Genomic DNA, 21,900 nt, shown 5'->3' with positions numbered 1-21,900 from the left:
CACCATATGTCATATGCCTTAAATATCATATATAACACAGCCTAATGTCATTCTGACTAACATGTTCTTAGAATGAGAGCAGGCAATTAGGGGAAATTACTCCAATCTTCAGGATATATCTACTTACATTATATGAGTTCACAGAAGTATAAAAAAAGCTGCTTAAAGCCTCAGGACATGATTATCTACAAACCACTTTAGTTGGTATATTTGCACTTAATTTGATTTATGGTTCTTTCTACCTTGTGATAGCTAAGGATAATGTTGGTGTAACGGGTGCTAGTGCCCACGAGAGAACACAAGGTGACTCCAATAAGCCTTTTAAAGCATTTTAGCCCAGCCCATCATCATCAACATCAAAAGTGCCCAAAGCATCTTACAAATGTAAGTAATATGACAGTTTTTGTTCTTAAAGGTACAATCTGAAAGACATAACACACAACGAAAAAAAAGGATGGAGAGGTAAGAAGGAAAGAGCAAGTTCAGGCACTTGAAAGCAGATAATTTGGATGCAAAAATTGTATAAAGAATTTATAACCTGGAAACCAGGTGTCTCAGGGTGCTCTGTGTGTGTATATGTGTATGTGTTATGTGCTGTCAAGACAGAACAGACTTATAGCGACCCTATTAATATTTGAGATATTTGAGGAGTGATTTTACCAGTTCCAGGCCCCCAGTGAGTTTTCATGGCTATGCCGGGATTCAAGCCTTGTTCTTCAGAGTCCTAGTCCATCATTCTATCATAAAAATAGGGAAGGAAAAGAGGAAACCGAGAGGAAAGAAGAAACAAAGAAAAGCTAATGAAGAGCATGGGGTAATGGCGATGCTTGACTCAAGACTGAAAATTTCCAGCATAATGCCACAGGCTTGTTCACTGGTTAAAGAGTAAGCAGCTCATAAGGTGAACAACCAGACAAAGCAGTTTCTTTTACACTACATAGAAGAGGTGCCCATGGATTTTCAGGGGACATTATTCTGTGATTAAATTTACAGAAGCAGGCTGAGTTGACTGTGTCCCAGCCAGGAATCCTGGGCTTGCAGAGTGATCCTTGGAGGCTGGCCAAGAAGCCGCAGTAGATGTTTGCCCAGGAAGTGAAATTCTGTTTGGATATGCAAAGCAATGAGTCCGTCAGGGAGCACAAGAAAACAAGACCGTCCAAGCAAAGGGAGAAAATGGCACTCTGGCTCTGGAGACATGGACTAGGCATAAGAGTAGGAGAAAGAGAAGGCTAGAGTGGATGAGAGGTAATAGTATGCTAAGAGCCAGACAGAACTCTCTGGCCAGTTCTTTATCCTACAGTAGGTGAGAAAGAGTTTGTTTACACTTTATCCATTGCCTCTGAGAGACAGAAGGGAACCTCATTTGAAATCCCAGCTACTTGACTTAGTTAAAGCTAGCTGCCAGTGCATTACAGGAACTATGATTCTGAGAGACTGGTCTGAGTGCTTAGAAAGAAAACAGTATCCAAGGGGTGGCTTCATCTGCTGAGCTCTATTGTGGTGACAGTGTCAATGCTTCTGGATTATATCGTTTTCCACACCAAAGCTATAGTTTAAAGGCATCCTAGTTGGGCATATGGCTGGGGTGGGGACCTGGTAGTCCAGAAGGCATTTGGATTTATCCCAGATGCCAAAGCTTTGCAGCAAGGCGATGCCTGTGGACAACTTTCAGTAGAGAAGTCATGATATTAAGATGCAGATGTGGAAGTTTTCTTTCATACCTTAGTAGTTTTATCACTGCACACCTCTAATATATTCTATGTGTGTTGTGATGGCAACTTGAAAACTTCAGCTAGATGGTGTCAGTCCTTGATGAGAGCCATGGAAACACTGGACCACTGCAGTGTGTTTTATGTGCTCCATGTACTTGAAAGATTAGTGAGTGTGGAATATATCCATCTCTAGAGAGGGTGAGCACAGTGGAAGGAGACAGAAACAAAGAGTGCAGTTCTTGCTGCATGGCTAACAAATAACTAACAAAATTATTATGAAAAACCTTCTACTTTCTTGGAGCATAATAAGAATTGACCAATCCCAGTCAAACAGACTGAATTGACCCAAACAATTTAACAGGTTTAGCTTCCAAGTAAAAACAATAATAGATAATAAAAAAATAAAAGATCAAGCTTTTAACTTCCTGTCAAAAGCTTGATCTTTTATTGTTTTATTAAAAATTTTACTTGGAAGTTAAACTCATTAAGTTGTTTGGGTCAATTCAGTCTGTTTGACTGGGATTGGTCAAAATTTATTATGATATGAGTGGACCAGATCCATAAAAGCATAAGCCACAGCAAATGTCTTGGTCTATACCAACTCTTCGTTGTTTGGAATAGGAACAGTCTCTTTTAGATTAATGCTGAATACAAAGAGATGCTTTTTTTGCGGAGAGGGTCATTGACAATCCAGTCAATGCTCACATGGAAGTACACCCTACTGTAGTCAGTGGAGCTTGCTCCCAGGTGTGTATACATAACAGTGCAGCTTGAGTCTTACTGGGAAAATATTTCTGGCATGTTAGGAGGAGCTCTTACAATACAGAGGACAGAAACTGACTCCTTAAAAATTAGATCAAAATTAAAGTTAGGTCTTGAAATATAAGGAAAGTGAAGTGTTGATGGCATATAGTGCTTAATTTTTTTAAAAAAAGTGAATTCAAAGAAATAGTGCCCTTCACAAATAATCTGCCTTTGCTGATTTCAGTCAGATTGCTTCTCCCATTTACAAAAATGGGTAACAGATCTGGAAAGGAAAGAGTAGATTTCCGTAGAGTCATTTGCACACAGCTGCAGACACAGTTTTTGTTGGGTGTTTTTTTTCACGTGTTGAACTGGAAGTTGACATAATTCCATTGCCCTCTTTTATATTGTGCAAGTTAATGTGCAGAGGCTCTTAAAGCTATTCTCATAACCACTGGAGTGAAAAGCACCTCCATTCCTCAAGACATGCCAAAGAACAGGACATGGTGGCCACCTGGGGAGGTTGGACAACACTGACAGTTCCATGCTGACCTTTAGTGGATTTTAATCTGCAAGTGCATTTTTGCTCTGGACCATTAATGCTTTTAGTTATTGTTGAGGCTTGTGCCTTGATTTTAGAGAATGCTGAGAATAAATGAATTTCACGATCGGTACTATGCATGTTGCATAACAAACAGGTTGATTGTGGTTGCATCTGAGTAATATAGAGGCTTGATAAAAAGCCTATTGTAGGCAGTAGAAGCAGTTTGTACTAAACTGAATCAAGTGGATCATGCATGTTACAAAACTAGGAGCCACACAAGAGTTTTCACTTGGTGCTTTGTTACAAGAGCAGGTCATGTTTGAACAGTGCAAAATAGAAGTTGTAACTGGACAAGAAAGGAGAGAAGTGATGGAAGGGGCAGTCCTGGCAAAATAATAATTGTTTCCATTTGTCTGTAGTTTTTGTTCTTGTGAAAAGTAGTTGTGACCCTGTAAACCGTTAGAATGCCCAGATCCTACTGACTTCAGTGTGATATTTGCCACCCAACTCGGTGGATTTGCATCTGTCATCTCCATGCAGGACAAAAGTCACATGTGATTTTTAGTTGGCTCTGATGTGCTATCTGCTACAGATCAGGTCTTAAAAACCCCAATTTTATGCTGCTGGTTTGAGAGACTTCCTATTCGTAGTAGGCTTTTGTAGCAGAGCAATAGGCCCATGGAAAACAATCTCGTATGTTATAAACTGAAGGCCAGTCCACTTGCATACCCAAGCACACTTTTGTAACTGCAATGGGAATTTTGCACTATAATTTTTGTCCTCTAAAGACCTTTGAGGGATTCAAAAATGTGTAGGTGCCAATGTTACTTCCTCTATACAGATCTAAAGACACTGAATCTTAAAACGCTGTGATTTCTTCCAGACAGTGGGAGTTATTTTGACATATTATATTATTGAACAGATACATAAGATATTGAAAGTATTGATTATATTTCTACATTTATCTTGGCATAAAGGTTTCCAAGCAGGATTATATCTAATATGCTTTGAGTATTTGCTGACTGATTTCCACCCATGATCGAACATGAATTTTGTAACATGAAGATTCTGTCTTGGGGTTTATGAGATGGAACATTTCCAGGATACTTATGACTTGCCAGGCCACTAATTTTCGTATTACAAGATCCCTGAATGCGAGATGATGACATGATAACATAATAAATCCTTAAAACTGTACTGGCCTTTATTGGGGTCAAGGTGAATGTGGCACAATTTTGTACTAGACAGTGTCAATGCACAATTAAATGAGAGACAAAGAGAAGCTATGATGAGTTTTTCCCCCATGAGAATCATAAGGCAAGATTTTTTATTTGGACTTGAAGTGGATACCATTTCAAATAAATGCAATTTGTAAGCCATAGTATTGTGTCGAGGCAGGAGGTTTGTTTCCTTGTTGGCTCATGTATATCTGATTCTTGGAGGCCTAAAAATGGTATGCTTATTAAATGGGTTGGTAAGTTATTCTATTGGAGGATGTTATAATCCTCCAATATAAAATCCTTGCAGTGCTGCCGGATATGAGTGGCACCTGGTTTTGATTTTGAGACGATATACACATCATGGTGGGAGTCTTTAATACCAAGCTGCTCTAGAAGCTGAAGCCTTGGAATCAGTCTTGAACATTTGAAGTCTGGGAGAAGCAACAACCTCCAATATGGAATTGTATAAGTGGCAGGCTGGAAGCTAGAGTTAAATATCATCCAATTAGGTTAAAGAGAAAACTTGCATTGAGTGATTTCTGGTGTAGTTTCTGACCCTGTGGCAATTGCAATGTGGTGTAGGGTATAAAAATGCTGCAGATCCACAGGAATGTTCAAGGGGCAGAATCAAGGGTATTCAACAAACTTTGACACCCAAAGCCAGAAGACGCATATTCGTGTTGACCGGAATACTTGTTGACAGCAGCTATGAGCAATCCTTCCCACCCACCCTAAAAAATATAAGGAACACAATTTCTGTGTATACTACTGCTGTTATTTTCAACTGAGAATATAGAAACCTTGTTTTGAACCCCCAGAATTGAGAGAAAGGACATGAACCCCAAAGGGAAACAACTATTTGCAGGGAAATCTATTGTTGATGATATCACAGGACAGTTTTTTCACCCAGTAATAATATAGTCTCTGCCGAGGGACATGTCGCCCAATGAAGGGCCATTCTGAGCACCAAGCAATGTGCAGGTGACCAGACCAGATCACACTGATGCTGCAGTAGTCCTTGCACTCATAGTTCCCACATATGGGCTGGTTTTCTTATTCACTGCCCTTCTGCAGAGGTAACAAATGGGGTAGATGCAAGCCTTTTTCTGTCAAATGGTGCCAACATATATTAGGTCTTGGGATTGCAGATCTTTTGCCAGTTTTGAATTGCTTGAAACAATTGTCTGCCACCATATGTCCCACCATGCAGTTTGCCCTCTATGGAAATGCAGGGCACTCAGTGTTCTCATCCTATTAAAACAGAGGTGGGCTTCCCGTAATGTGTCACATTACCTACCTACACTGATAATTCATTTCAGAAGATATGATGTCTTGACTTTGCAGCACCCCCTTGCCTTTATGCATATTGTCCTGCTTTACTTGGCACAAATGGGCATTTACCTCTGAGCTTAACCAGTTGTTTGTCAGTGCTCACATTACTTTTGAAGGTGTCCAGACACATAGACCACATATCTCATCATGAAGACAGTTTATCAGTGACTCAATGCATTGTCTTTGTTTCCTTGTTGTTGAACCTCAAGCACCTTGCTGAGGGCACAAGTCTCTTCAGGTTGCCTGAAGAGCACCAGTTAATCCCTCCTGTGCCAAAACAATTCTGTTGGATCTAGGTACTATGTAGCTTGACTGGGGGCGGGAGGGGAGGCTATGTCAGCACTGGTTGTTGCAGTTGAACAAACAAAGAAAGTAAGTAAGCCATGAAAGCAAAGTAAATAATACCCCATTTACTTCTCTTTCATGGCACCTCAAACCTGCTGCCTAAGACAACTACTGCAATCTGCATGATGATAGGGCTGCTCCTAAAAAAAACTAAATTAAGATACTAGCTAAGAACTCCTCATTACCATAATACCATACAACACTACACCAACTTCTTAAAAATACATTAAAACAGGGATCTCAAACATGTGGCCCGGGTGCCATTTGCAGCTCACTGGATGATAGTTTGTGGGCCCCGCCTTGCCTGCCCCCCAAAGCACCCACACGTCCTCTGCTGTCAAAAAAAGCCTCACCTCACCCGCCGGCTCTCTCCCAATACAACGTCTCTTACACCCTCCATCCAGAACTGCAGCCTGCCAGCCAGCCCACCTGTCTGCTGGCTGGCAGGCTGCAGTTATGGATGGAGGGTGCAAGAGGCGCCATCTTGGGGGAGAGACGGCGAGCAAGGCGTGCTGCCAGACCTTTTCCCCAAGCACCCGAGCCACCGCCGAGTGGAGCTCGTTCTCGGCCTGTCCTTGAAGAGTGCCTCCAAGCCACCAGCAGCAGCTGCCGCCGCCGCCACCTCTTCCAGAGAAGCAGCTCTCTAGCTCTCTTTCTCTCTCGGCACCCCCAGCACCACCCTGGCCGTCTCAGTGCCCGGTGGTGCTTCCTCCTCCTCCTCCTCTTCGTCCTGCTTCAGCCGCTTCGACTCTGGAGGCTGCCTGGGCTCGCCCCACAAAGTTTGCTTCCCTGTTGTGGTGGGGGTAGCTGCTGCTGAGTGTGCCTTTTTTGAGGGGAGGCCCTCAGAGGAAGGTTGCCGGACCTCCGTGTGTGTATGTGGGTGCGCACGCATGCACCTGTGGAGAGTCCGCCCCGTTCTGTTTAATTTCACGGGTACCGGTGGGGGATTTTCTCTTTTCGCAAAGCAAATTCTGTGATGGTTTTTTAAAAAAATCTTATGTCATGCCCTCCTCCACCCCGCTAGGCGGTTGCCAGCACTCCCTCCCTCCTCTGCTTCTTCATCCTGCTGCTGGTGGTAGTAGTGAAGGAGCCGGAGGGGGTTGTGGCCAGCTACGAGGGCTCGCGCGCCTCTCTTCCTCCTCCTCCTCCTTGGAGCCTCAGCCAGGCTAAGGAAACTCCTGGGCGGCTTCCTCGGGCTCTTGCTCTGCTTGGCGGAAAATCTGATGCAGCCCAGCCTCACTCAGACTCTGCCCCCAGCGGCCCCCAGGTAAATTGAGTTTGAGACCCCTGCATTAAAAAGAACAGAAAAATTGGGTGGTAGAAAGCATATGGCTCAATAGTAGTTATGTTGAGGGGTCCCTGCTCTGTTCTCACTGAATACATTAGCTGGGGATGGAGAAATCATTTTCTACCAAAAATAGCATACTTTATCATGGTTTGTGTCGGGGGGGGGGGGAGGGATTTCCATTTCAGAGAGGCAGCTGAACATCACCTGACTTATGTAACTGCTGCAGGTTCTTTGCTGCTAAAAGAACATCTTCTGGAAACGCCCACTGACAACTGCTAAAAAGGAAGTTAGCCATGAGTAATAAAAAATAGGGAAAAGGAAAAGCGATGTGCTGGCGGAATCTTTACCATATTACATGTACTTGCTGAAATTGACTTGAAAAACAATATGTACCCAAAGCCTCCTCTCAGAATTTAATGACAATTTCCCTTGAAAGCAGACTTGACAAATTAATCTCTTGGGCTGTTCTTTTTGTAAATTCGCACAGGATTAGTGGTGGAGGAGAGAAGAAATGAATTTAAAATTAGACTGATACTCTTGGGAATCTTGAGAGGGAATCCTTGCCCCGTTCCTTAACTGAGCATTCCAGGAAGCTCCGGTGTACTATATATTGAGTAAGGACCAAACATTCTTATTAGTTATAAGTTTGGTCTGTCTACCCACAACACCAAAAGGTTCTCACATTCATTCTTATGAACTTGGCAAGAAACTCAAACAAGATCAAGACATTTGATACAATAAAATATAGCACAAGAAATATAGTGTTGACATTGAAGTAAAGAACTCTCAAACATTGTTCCTATTTTCCCTAGGTAAAACCATAGACAGTCTGTTGATAACCTACATTGATACACGGTCCACAATAACTAACAAAGATGTGGGAAACTGCCTCTTTGCTTTTGCTATTTTCCAGCCTTATTTCTAGCTTTTTGGCCAGATTTGAGTCGCTAGATGGAAAAATGAACTGGACTCCTAAACTATTAAGAGTTGTAAAGAGGAGGAAATTTCAGCTGAGGTAAATTAATGTGAAGCATTAGCTGCTGAAATGCCCTATTCAGTGCAAATATTAAAATTTGTGGACCATTATAGATCCTAAGAGAAAATGTGCATAACAGTAGGATTTTTATATTTCTTGCATTTTTTACACATTCATCTTTTTTGTTGGATTATTTGCTATTGATTGATTGATTGATTGATTGATTGATTGATTGATTGATTGATTGATTGATTGATTGATTGATTGATTGATTGATTGATTGATTGATTTGTATCCCGCCCATCTGGTCTGTTCGACCACTCTGGGCGGAGAATATTAAAGATATTTCCAGATAAATGCTGGAAATTGTTGGCTCAAAAAGAAAGATCCACCAGAGTATTCACAACCATGTAGGATACTCAGTGAGCAGCAAAGGTGAGCAAAAAGAACTCAGCAAACAACCAATATATATATAGAAGTAATCTAATATACATCTACTGTAAAAATATCAAACAGACTTAAAAACCACCCATTTGCTATGCATGGCTTAATAAAAGAAACTGAGAGTTTGTATGTAAAAACAAATGTAACATAAACTTTACTAAACATACAAGACAAAAAAAAAATACATACCAAAAGAGGTTGCTGGTAAAACTGAACAAAATGACTTACTGGTAGCTTCAAGAAAAAAAACCACACAAAACAAACTGAATCAAAGAACAAGCAGGCATATCAAGATAAAGGTGAGATAGCAGCAGATAACACAGCAACTGCTTCTGCTATCTACTAGCATCTAGTAAAAAGGCAGGTAAGGCTTTCCCTTATATCCAGAGAAAGAAAAAAGAACAGGTATATCTATTACTGTAACAGCCTGAGACATGGTAGAAAAAGGAAGGAGCCAGGCTATTAAAGAAAAAGGTACATGCATGGCTGCATTGCATTGTAAGGAAAAAAAAACATTCCCCCCCCCCCATGAAAAAGTTGCACCATTTCATATGCATTATAGAAACAGACTAGGTTGTGCAAATGAACTGTCTGTCACTGGGAACACATGTTGTTTGGAAAGTAATTCAGTGCTGCCAAACATCTGCATGTGGATGTTCTTTGTGATGTGCATATGACCTTGGTTTCTTCCGCTCTCTCTGATGCTGGCACAAAAGTGTGTATATCCAGCTGTCAATTCCCCCCCCCCCGACAAAAAGAAAATTGTATAGAATCAGACACAAGGAAGGTTCAGGATAATTGTCTTTGTCAGCAGAAGAACAAAGTTGGTGCCAGAACTGCAGCATCATCCCTAGCAAAAAGCAAGCAGCTCAGAAGTAGAAATCTAGGATAAAGTCCAGGTATAGGCTTCTTCAGCTCTGTAGCTGAAGAGCCCTGCAGCGACAAAGTATGCTTTGTCGACTACCTGGGATTGAACCCTGGATCATGAGTAGAGTTTTGGCTGTAGTACAGCAGCTTAACCACTGTGCCATGAGGCAAGAGCAGAATGCCAGCCCTCCATTCTCCCTTCCCTTTTGATTCCTTCACAAATAGGGGTGGGAAAGAAATTTGGAGGAAGCTGCTGGCTAGGATGCTTTTGAGAATGGGGAAGGATGACAAGGTGAAGGATGGCTGGAGGGAAGAAGGGAATTAGGCTTGACTATTGGTCTGATTTGGGGTTTTTAGATGCTTTTATGAATTCCCAGAGTTCCCCTCTGCTTCTGATCCAGGATAACTTATCAAACAAGTCTTTTTGTGACATACCAGTTTGAAGAGAGGATAGCTGTTCAGTAAAGAAGGTGATTTGTAAAGTGTTGCACTTACAAAAATGAACGTGGCTTCTAATAATAGATACGTTTTGATTGTATTCCTACGAGGGGTTTGGACTTGATGGCCTTGTAGGCCCCCTCCAACTTCACTTTTCTATGATTCTATTATTCTAGAAATAGAACCAAAAAAATGGGGGGGGGAACCCTGTATGACACATATGTGAAAGACCACGATAGCCCAGTCTGGTTAAGTTGGAACTGAACTCTGAGCAATAGTAATAATAATTGAGTGCCATCAAGTAACTTCTGACTTACAATAATCGTTTTCAAGGGTTTCTAGGTAAAGAAGACTCAAAAAAGGGTTACCTACCTACTCTTCTTCTGGGGGAATCTTGCGACCATGCAGCTTGCACAAGGCCGCACAAGCTGGATGTTCTGGTATGCGCAATGGGGATTTGAACTCTCAATCTCTTCAGGTAGATACCTGTCTCACCTTCTCTACCATAGCTGCAGGCTTATGAAATACATTAAAGCAGTGGTGGTAATTTGCAATGGAAAACTGATTGCAGCCTGTCCCTGAAGAGTAAACAACAGCAGTCTGAAAATCAGGCAGACAACTCTGCTATGAGTCTCTGTCACTGAGCGAAATAAAGGTAGCTGCCTCTTTGTTTCCAGATGGCCTAGTTTTGCTCTTGATTTCCTTTTCCCTGTTCAATTAAGCCACTGATCCCCGAATGTTCAGGTTGTTAATGATTCGGGATCCCTAATGGCTTCTTGGGATTTCCTTCTTATATTCAGAATGAATTGTTCTCATGGGACCTGCACAGATTTTTATTTCTCCACATAGAACAAGAGCTATTTTGCCTCAGTACTAGTGTAATGTTAGCTCTATTACTACAACAGTTGTGTTGTTACTATATTAATGTAATTGGGGTGGTGGTGGTAGAGAACATTATCTCAGCAGAGCAAAACCTTATTCAAATATTATAAAAAGGGGAAGAGAAGATTTTCAGTCCTTCAAAGCGAAGATTAACATGGCAGAAGCACTACTGTGGAAGAACAGCTTTGCAACATCTTATTTATTTATTGATTGATTGATTGATTGATTGATTGATTGATTGATTGATTGATTGATTGATTGATTGATTGATTGATTGATTGATTGATTGATTTGATTTGATTTGATTTGATTTGATTTGATTTGATTTGATTTGATTTGATTTGATTTATACCCCGCCTATCTGGGCTACCAGATCTCTTCCCCCTTTTGAAAGTTATAGAGGTGTTTGTGGATATAAGAAAGACCGTCACTGAAGCAAATGTGCCCCCCATCCATTCTTTAGCTTAAGGCAGTCTTAATAGGCTGTATCCCAACAGCCACCATTCCTCATCACTGCATTATTCTGATGAGGGCTGATGTGAGTAGCAGTTTGGCAGCATTAGCACATTTTTGTTCATTTGTGGCTTAAAGAAAAATTGTAAATTACCCAATGCTTATAGGGACAGGAAAAGAATATCTCCTCAGCCATGATTATCACAGAGACTCTTCACTGTTTTGTTTCCATGACTCATGGTCATCACCACCAGAGGCACTGCTTAAAAATGGACTAGGCAACCACCGCTTAGTGGTGTGACACCGGTTGCATAAGTGGTTATGAAAGGGGCCAGATTTTAAGCCAGTGTGAGGACAGCCAAAGGTGAAAATTTGTTGTGGGGAGGTCATGAAACAGACTGGCAGCAGTCCATAGAATGGCCAAGAACCGAGCAGGAGAAAGAACGTGAAGGAAAGCCTTCTGAGGCAAAAGAGGCTTGGAGCACTATGGGACGGGGTGTGTGTGTCCTCAGACCCTGTAGCTGTATGTAGGGAGATGGCTCAGTGACTGAACCATAGCCTTCCCCTTCAAGACAAAGCTCACACCTGGACTAGCCCTGTACTTTCACCTCGGGTCTAATAACAGGCCTTTTGCTCCTTGGCCTGATCAAGAGGCCTTCAAATGAGAATTTCTGTGAGGAAAAAAGGTCACCCACAATCAACAACTTTTTCTTTGTAATCAGCAAAGACAGACTTTGGTTTTTGGAAGGCAGTTCACCCAAATCTTCCAATAGATTACCAACATTGTGCGTATCCCAGGAAATCAAAGAGACTGTTCCTGGCCTTTCTGTTCATAAAAACCCAAACTTTAGAGAATCAAATCCTCAATATCTTTTTCTCTTTTTTATGGATATGGAATTCCAAGGCTGCCCAGCATAAAACTACCTCACTGGAGCCAATCAACACCATTTTGTGACAGTGACACAAAAGCTGCCTAAACGGGCAGCAGGATCCGAAACAGCTTTGGATTCATCCTCATCACAGCAACAGTGCAAATCCACACAGCTCTAACCTTAACAAACATAACAGATTAAAATGTTGGTTGTTTCTATGCTATTGCTGATACATGATGTAAAATTAGAATACAAAGTTGCCATTATTCTTACCACAAACACCATCCGTTTAAAGTCTGAAGATGGTTTTGCAACAGCAACACAGGCTGCACATGATAATACAGCATCCCTAATTCTTATTGCCTGGTACTTAGTATCTCTGCTTCTACTGAAGCCAAATGTATGTTTGTGTGCCTCTGTAAAAATGTGTGTGCCAAAGAAACAGGTGCCCATACTGGCAAAATACACATAAAATTATGAACTATAGGACTGTTGGTGGGTGGGTTTATCTTAGTTCCAGGAATCTAGTTATCCCATCATACACTTCTTGTCCTTCCTTAGTTTTACTGTTTTTAGACTTCACAGAATAAGCCTCAGGAACACTAATGTTGTGCCCAGCCAAGATTTATGAATTTTAAGTATGTTGAGCATGGCATCATGTGTTACATTTATTGCGCCATTTTATAACAGACATGTTTCAGAACAAAGCCCCTGAAAGAAAATGTTTATTGTTTTGTGCTGTCAAGTCAGTCCTGATCTATGGGGATGCTAATATGATTTTCCATGTATGTGAGACATTCAGGGAATAGTTTACGATTGCCCTCTCTCAGTGATTTTCAGTGGGCAAGAGGGGATTTGAACTCAGATGTCATGGCTCCTAATTGACACTCTGTCCACTGCCTTTGGCTGCTCCCACTTCCTGTGTTATGTACTGTATTTAATCTGGCATTTCAATATTGTTAGTTACTTTGAGCTTGACTAGTTTTTTGGAAAAAGCTGTACATATAATGAAATAAGGAAACTGATCATTTTTGCACTCGCACAACGTAACAGTGTGCTACTCTTAAGGTGCTAGATTTTTGTTTTATTTATTTTTTTTACAAAGAAATGATCTCTCTGTGGTGAAAAATGTCACATGAACTAGAAGGGACTCTATGGATCACCTGAGTTCTGTCACAATTATTTCTATGCCATTCACTTGTCACCAAAGTGAACACTCCTGGGAGGTAGGGATCACAGTAAACCACTCAAAATCTGCTGAAATGGTTATGATTGTTCAGGTACATGTATAGCTTCTGGGTTTGTTTTGACTGGCTATAATAGTTCAGATGCCTAGCCCTGGAAGTTATTCCCCACCCCCCCCAGTATGGGCATCTGGCTCTTTGGCACCCACACATACACACTTGGCTTGAGTAGAAGTAGAGACACAAAGCAGACTGGCTACCCACTTAATAACCATTAAAACAAAATGAATACTGCATTATGTTGGCCTTAAGCCTGTCGTTATGATAGCTAGTTACCATAATGCAATCTACAGGAAAGAGAGAGAAAAGGAGCAGCCACAGAGCAGAAAGGGAGCCAGTGCGCTGTGGTGGGTAGAGTGTTAGTGTAGGACACCTGAGTTCAAACAGTCACTTGACCACAGAAACTCACTGGTGGGATAGCAAGGGTGAACCACTGTTTGAACATCTCACATACCTTGCAAGCCATAGTAGAGTGACCATAAGTCTGAAGTGACTTCATGGCACATAGCCACAACAATATACAGCCAAGAGGTTCTCCAAAGAAAGTCTGAAAGAAAAGCAGACACTAAATAGCAGGGATGTTGGCAAATTTTGGTACCTGAGTCCCAAATCCAAGTTTTTGGTACCAAGTCCTGAGTCCTAAGCCTCGAGTCTGAGTCTTGAATCCCTTGCCCCCTGCCAGCTTGGAACTCAGGACTGGGACCCAAAGACTAGGGCCTTCCCCCGCCCATGCCTGGCACCACCACTGCCATTGGCCTACCGGCTGCCACTGCTGCCTAGTAGCCCCCCAAACCTCTGAGTCCCAAGTTCTCCCAAAAACACCCGAGTTGAGTCCGAGTCAAGTCGCCAGTGTGACTTAGGTTGGACTTGGGAGGGACTTGTAAGTCATTGAGTCCCCATCCATGGTAAATGGCATCCTTTTAGTGATGATATCTTGGTCCATAGGCAAGTGCAAAAAGGAGGAGGTTCTCTGCCCTTGGCTTTCACTATTTTCATTCTGGCGTACCAGAAATTCAAGGGCTGAAACTACAGACTGCACTGTGGGATTGTACACAGGAGGACTATGGCTAGAATGGACTTCCTGTTTCCTCAAGAACATCTAATGAAGAAATGCATCTTTGATTGTAGATATGCTCTGAGAAAGTAGTCGGAAAAGGTCACCTGTTAGATGAATAGCTTGCCCCCTTGTATTCGATCTTGTTCTTTATCATCATCATCATAGAACTGCAGAACTGGAAGGGACCCTTTGGCCCATCAAGCACAGCCCCTGTCAAGGGAAGGCACGGGGGGAATCGAACTCTACAGTCAGATTGCTACTAAACCACTGAGCTATCCAGCAGTTCTTCAGGCAATTTCTGTCATATCACTTCATTCTTCATTTTATCTTGGGGCAGGTTAAAAACCTCTATGGCTGCATAGGATACTGCTTCAGAACAAATGAAGCCTTTTTCAACAAACTTCACTGAATTGTTATTATATATGTGGACTAGGGCTTGCATGAAGGGACAGTATGCATGGTGATGGGTTGTATGTAGATGGTCCAAATTCAAATCCTACTTAGCATCTCCAGGTAGTTCTTGGGAAATGTCCAAACTTTGGAGATCCACTGACAGTCAATGTAGACAATACTGAACAAGATGGATAAATTTTATTTGTCTTGGTTTATTACAGCTACTGATGTTACTTCTTTGTCTCTGGTGATAAGCTTGCAATGCTGCAGGTCTTGGTCAACTGAGTACAGTATACAATTTGGCCAGTTTCTTTACTTCAGCTTCTTTCAAGACAATCCATTATAAGGTTTTTAAAAGATATCTCCTCTTTTCAAGTGCTGATAGTATATTTAAGATCAAAACACACAAACAAGTGAAACATGGGTCCTTAGAAGTTGTTGAATGTCAGTATGCAGAAACTCCAGCCAACACGGCCAATGGTCTGAGGGCTATAGTCAACAACACCTGAGGACCCACATTTGAGAACCATTAAGGTAGAGTTTAATCTTAGATTCTTTTAACTTCAAATGCTAGGGACCAAAGCAAGGGCTTTGTTACAGAGCAGTACAAACCCCACCGCCCTCTCCCACAAACCATTTCATTAAAAATATGGAGTGGATGTGTGTCAGTCTTTTACAGTGACCATGTTGTAACTTTTCAATTTAAATATATGTGCTGCTGAGGTGAAATTAATCACAGCAATCTTAGTTTCTTTTTTAAAAAGTATTACAAGATTTATTAAATGTTCAACACCTGATCTTATATTTTCATCTTTTTCATTTTTACCTAGTACAGTTTCAGATGAAAGCTTGAAAGCCTAAGGGCAACTAAAGAAAACATCTCTATCATGCACTGATAGTAATACCATACTCACACGTTTCTTGAGGCAGTGGGACTTGTCCCCCACATGACAACTTTCTATCAGGGTGTTGAGTTTTAGCGAACGTAGAGCTCCATGTGAATTCTTTTAGAGATGTTAGCTGCATTTGTACTGCAATATTGGGCCCCCAGGCTGCAAATCTGCAGACAAACACTGCAGACAAACAACATGAATCATAGAATAATGGCTATGGAACGGACCAATAAGGTCATTGGGTCCAACCTCCTGCTCAATACAAGGAATCCAAATCAGAATATACAATATTTAAGAGATGGCTGTCTTATTTGCTCTTGAATGTCTCCAGTAGTATAACACTCACTACTTCCCAAGGTAATTGATTCCATTGTCATACTGTTCTAACAGGAAGCTTTTCCTGATATTTACCTGAAATCTGATTTACTGTAACTTGAGCCTATTATGTGCAGTGTGTTCTGCACTCTGGGATGATTAAGAACAGATCTTGCTCTATCTCTCTATGACAATCAAATATTTGATGAGTGCTATCATATCTTCCCTCAGTTTTCTTTTCTCGAGACTAAATAATAACCACTTCTTTCAGTCTTTTCTCTTAGAGGTTGGTATCCAGTTCCCTGATTATCCTTATTGCCCTCCTCTGAACATGTTCAAGTTTGTTGACATCATTCTTAAAGCGTGGTGTCCAGGACTAGATGCAGTAGTCAGAATAAGGCCTAACCAGTGCTAAATAGAGGTTGAACTAGTACTTCACGGGATTTGAGGTAATACTTCTCTTAATGTAGCCGAAATAGCATTTCCTTTTTGCAGCCACATCGCATTGTTCACATATTCAGCTTGTGATCTACAACAATTCTGAGATCCTTCTTGCTTGTAGAATCACTGAGCCAAGTATCCCCCATTTTGTAACTGTGCGTTTGCTTCCCTCCGATGTAGAATTTGGCACACATCCCTGTTGTTTTCAGCCCAGTGCTCAAGTCCATCAAGATCTTTTTGAAATTAGTTCCTGTCTTCCAAGCTATTAGCTATTCCACCCAATCTTGTGTCATCCACAAATCTGATAAGTATTCCATGCACTCCCTGATTCAAGTCATTAATAAGAATGTTGAAGAGCACAGGGCCCAGGACTAGACTTTGTACTATACAACTTGTTACCTTCACCCAGTTTGAAAAGGAGCCATTGACAAGCACTCTCTGAGTACCATTTTGTAACCAACTGTGTATCTGCCTGAGTCCTAGTCTGTCACTCTATCCACTACACCATGATGGGTATCCATGCATGTAACTGTATTCATCCACTCTTCCTCTATTGAGTTCAAACCAGTATACTGCAAAGAAAATAAAATTGAAACTAATGATCATGCAATACTTTTATTAGGGTGAATGAAAATGTCACATCATAAGCAAGCTGATTAATTTTATAGTAACCTTTCCCGAGGATACAGATTAAGCACGAAAAGGGAAAGGGGGGTGATTTGGTGGGTATGATGGAAAAACAGATTGTGAGGAGTAGGTTCCTTGTGAGGACAGAATACTGGAGAATAGTAATGTTTCACATTTATATTCATAAAAGTATTGGTGAATAAGGAAGCAAGCAGGTACTCAGCTACACAGAAAGCAGAATCATTCAAGCTCCACAATTTCCTTTCCCAGTATGTTCCCCAAAACATTCCCTTTTTATTGTTTTGAACTTGGGTAGACTATTTCTTTGCAGGTAGTTGTGGCTTCAAATTACAATCATCACCACGTACATAACTCTTTCCTTCTGCTCATGGCAGGATGTGGTCCGCCTACTCATTTTTATGTTTACAACATCCCAGTGACATCGGTCAAGCTGAGGAATAGTAATTCGCCCCAGTCAATTTTAGGGATGAGTGGAGATGCTAGTCAAGGTCTTCCCAATCGTAGTCCAACATTCTAATTATTACACTGTGGAAGTTCCAGGGCCATAATAACCACAACAGATCAACATCATGGTTGCCATCAACTTGACCTACATTCAAGAACATGGAGCGAGAGCTACCTTTGCTTGATACTACAGAATGATGTGGCCTAAAACTGTGCTCCTGCTTGAGCTTTGATGGCATATTACGCACTGGGTACCATTATTTTTCACCTCTAATCTTGTCATAAAAGAAAAAAAGAGGAACACATTCCAGACTAGGAAGCGTAACTTCAAACTTAGGGTCTGTGTACATTGGCATTAGATATGATATATGGATCACTGATGACACAATTTGGATTTGGGGGGGGGGGAAGACCTCATCTGCAAGTATTTAGAATGACCCATCTTTCCCCTTTAAGAGCTCTCATGCACCTTTCTGACCCAATGGTAGGGCATGCATTCTTTTTTGTGTTCTCATTGTTTAGCTGGTAGATAGCAATGCCAGCAGCTTCTGCCGTTGTGGTTGCACAATCCAGAGAGTGATGAGAGCCAGTGGGGTGGGGGGAGAATGAGGGAAGGGAAGCAGGGAGGGAGGAAGAAGAAAATGGAATGCCACTGAGGGAGGGAGGAGCAATGTAAAAACAATAATGTCACTTTCCCTTGACCTCAATGCAAATGATAAGAGGAAGTGCTTAATTAACAACTAATCGGGCTACAAGGGGTCCTGAGCTATTTGTATGGGAGGAGCATGCCGAATGGCACATCACTCCTTCCCCTGACCTCAACAGACCCTTTGTAGCCTGATCCATCATATACCCAAAATGGCCAGTCTGGACTGGCCCTTAGTTTTCATATCAGATGTTGCCATGTCTAGGCTATGTTCCTTCAGGCAGCAACACTCACAGGACTCTCAGTTTTTCTACCTTGGATATTTGGGTGAGCACCAATTGCCGGAGAGCTCAGAGATTTCGGGATCTGGCTGCAAAGCCAGAAGCCAGGAGTTTTACAGAGCCACCTTGACAGGGGCTGGCCTCAATGATCCATAAGGTCCCTTCCAGCTCTGCAGTTCTAAGATGATGATGATTACAGGGTGGCGGGGTGTAGGCCTCTGTAACGCACATGCCTTTGCAAGCTTGAAATATAGCCTTAGGATTTATTTATTTTTTTAAAAAACAAAACAAATACTTTTCATTTTGGACATGGACATGCCTCTTGAATTTTTTTTTAGAAAGGCCAAACATGCGGAGCAAAGGGAAGAAAGAAAGGAGCGAACGAAAGACACATCCTTCACGAGAGCCCCGTCACCATTTAAAAAGCCTCGCACTGCAGCGTGAGGTTGCTTTAGAGTTCCTGTTGCCAGCTCGTGGGGAGGGGACGACACGCGTCCTCCTTCTTCCCAAAGTACCTGCTCCCATTAAATGTAAAGTCCATTTTCGGCCACCCCACCCCACCCCAAATGTCGGAGTCCCGCCTCCTACCGCGCAGGGTGGATGGTTCAGGGTCCCTTTTGATATACAGTACTTTGGGGGTGGGGGTGGTAAGGGAAGGCGGGTGACCCGTCCGACGGCTAGCCAGCCTCGCGCTGCCCTCGCGCCCCTTTCTTTCGCCCGCCCGGGCCTCCCTCGTGGGCGCTCCGGTCCCCGCGGGCCCTTCCAGCGCGAAGGCGGCTCCGGGAAGCTCCACTGCACCAGAGAAACGACTCCCGCGGCCGCTGAGGGGAAGAGTCCGCAGGCCGCCGCCGCCGCCGCCGCGGTTGGCCACCGCCGAACCGTATGGGAGGAGCCTGCCTTTTAATGCACCAGACGGTTCCGGCAAGCTGCTGCCGTTCCCTCACAAGCCTGAGCAGGCGTCTGCAGTGCTCCTGCCCGCCGTTGCTGCTGCCGCCGCCGCCGCCTTCACGCGCGCCTTCCACCGCTTGCTCGCTCCTTCTGCCAGGCTGGGCTTTGCAGGAGAGCCGAGGCCAGCTCGCCACCCCCGCCTCGCCTGCCGCAGCGGCGCCAGTCCCTGCCCCCCGGAGACCCTCCCCGCCTGCCTGCCTGCCTGCCTGCCTGCCCGCCTCCCACCTTCTCTCGGTCCGCACCACGGAGGGCTGAGGCTTCGCGGCGCAGCCCCCTCCCCCCCTGCGCGCCCCCTCCCTGTGGGTGCGTCCCCTCTCGTTTCTCTCCCCCCCCCCACTTTCTCTTTTGAAGAACCGGAGGAGGCGGAGAAGGCTCGGCGCCGGAGCCGGGTGATCTTTGCCGTAACGGACACCATTTTGTAGGCTCGCCGCTTCTCGACTCGGGCCAGCCCGCGGGCAGTGCTGCATGCGGAAGATTGCTCGCCAGCCACCAGGGGAACCTGTTGGGCGCCGCGATCGGGAAGTCGCCCAGCTGCGGCACTTCGCCCTGGAACTGGGGATTGCAGCAGCTTCCCTCGGCATCGGATCGTGCGCGGCCGCGGCGGCTTTGGGAGGAGGGAATTGGGAGCTTGTGCAGCAGCAACAGCAGCAACAGCAACCGCCGCCGCCGCCACCACCACCGCCGCAGCGGCAAGAGCAGCATCAGCAGGCGAAGGGGAATTGGACCTTGCGCATCCCTCTCCCTGGGTGGAGGCGAAGGAGATTTGCACCTTTGCGTCAGCAGCGGCAGGAAGAGAAAGGAATCTGGACCTTTGCGACCGCAGCGTCCCTGGCAGCAGGAGGTGAACGCTTGCTTGCTTGCCTTTTCGTTTCTTTTCTTTTCTTTTTCTTTTTTTAGTTTTATTTCCATTTTTTCCTTGCAGGGCAGGAGCATGTTGGTCTCAAGGCAGCTCCCTTTCCCTCCTCTCCGCTGATCTCAGTCGTGGTTGGGGCGATGATGGATACTTGCCTGCTTGTTCTCACTTCCCACAAAAGTAAGCCCGCTGTCAATGGAGGAGGACATTGATACCCGCAAGATAAACAACAGTTTCCTGCGCGATCACAGCTATGCAACAGAAGGTAATGGAAGGCCCAGCGGGCTAGGAGGAATAGCGAGCGAGAAAGAGAGCCCCAGTAAATAAATAAATAAAGCGAGGCAGCCAGCGAGGCAGCCAGCCGCCCCATTCCACTGCGGGCGGGCGCTTTGCCAGAGATCGACTCCAAGGGACGGATCGGGCAGCCGAATGGCGCTGCTCATCTCGGCGATCAGAGTTAGAGCGAAAGGGGCAGGAAGGGAATCGCGGGGGCGGCGGCCTTTGGCGGCGGAATGATGCCGGCCATCGCCTCGGAGTTGTGGCCCGGAGGACGCGCCATAACAGCCGCGATGACTGCGAGGCTCGGGCCCTCCAGCCGCAGCCCGCAGCAGCAGGTGGATCGGGATGGCGTGGGCCCGGGCGCCTCTGTCAGCTCCAGTTCCTTGGGGACATCATCACACCTTGGCGCGTTAGTGCAGCCTAGCGTGCCCGGTTCCCCAAGGGCCTGGCAGCCTTCCTTAAAATCACTTAGTCTCTCTCTCTCTCTCTGTGCGTGTGTGTGTATGGCCCACCTTAGGTTGCTCAGGGAAGTGGAAATCAATTAATGGTTGCTTGGATGGTGGACCGGCTCACCTGCCTAGGGATGCTGTCTTACCAAAGCTCAGCAATGCAACGATTTTTCTCCCCACCCTGCAAGGACTGGCCTTGAGTGCATCATGATGGTGACAGACCAGAGCAGTGTCCAATGACAGGAGGAGAGCTTTTTAAGACAGGTGGTGCTACGCTTCTGGGAAGGGATGCTCGGTAATCCTGCAGCAGTTGAGTCAGCCCAAATCCACTGGAGGTGGAAGTGAAGCCCAGACTTAAGCTGACAAGATGCAGGGAGGTGTCCTGAAAGGAAATTGAGGGTGGGGCAGGTGGGGATTGTGAAGGAGATGGTGGGTTTGCTAGGCCTGCTCTGCCCTGGTGATGGGTGGCTCTTGTCTGCGTCTGATCAGGCTTCAGGCCTGAAGAGAAAAATGGAGGAGCAGGATGACTGGGAATGCAAAAACAAGAAGTTGTCTGTCATAAGTGGAAGGAGCGAGGGGATCTGACTTGGTTGCAGATGAAACGTGTGATTTGTCTGATCTGCAAATAAGGACCAAAACTAAGGACTTGAGAACATCACAGAATGTGGCTGAAGAAAGTGATCGCTCTGATGCTTCAGCAGCCACACAACCTGGTGTGCCTTCACTGGTGTCAGCCCGCCACTAGGACATAAAGCTTGAGTGGCTGAAACAGAAGATGTGGCCAAAGAGGTCAAGGGAGGAGATCAGTGCATCCTCCTTCCTCTCAAATTTCTATGAAATTCAGAGATACAAGTCCAGATGTTTCAGTTAGGAAGCTCTTTTGTATATCACC

At 44.1% G+C, this 21,900-nt stretch overlaps 1 protein-coding gene across 3 annotated transcripts in view; it reads left to right on the top strand.

The window, feature by feature from the left end:
* The window catches only part of PPP2R2B (protein phosphatase 2 regulatory subunit Bbeta), a 334,440-nt gene that overhangs the window by 98,647 nt on the left and 213,893 nt on the right, over positions 1-21,900 (top strand). Inside the window, exons 1-2 of one of the 3 annotated variants that reach the window (XM_072990218.2) lie at positions 20,044-20,268; positions 20,350-20,545. The exons of the other annotated variants lie outside the window; for them this stretch is intronic. Coding sequence (XP_072846319.2) covers positions 20,476-20,545 — 70 coding nt within the window. The 5' untranslated portion in view covers positions 20,044-20,268; positions 20,350-20,475. Of the gene's footprint in view, positions 1-20,043; positions 20,269-20,349; positions 20,546-21,900 lie in introns of those variants that run through there. 3 annotated transcript variants of the gene reach the window in all.

The sequence above is a fragment of the Pogona vitticeps genome, chromosome 2 (assembly GCF_051106095.1).
Source record: "Pogona vitticeps strain Pit_001003342236 chromosome 2, PviZW2.1, whole genome shotgun sequence".
Taxonomy (NCBI): domain Eukaryota; kingdom Metazoa; phylum Chordata; class Lepidosauria; order Squamata; family Agamidae; genus Pogona; species Pogona vitticeps.
Note: the sequence above shows the minus strand (reverse complement) of the source record. Positions and strands in the feature narration are given on the sequence as shown.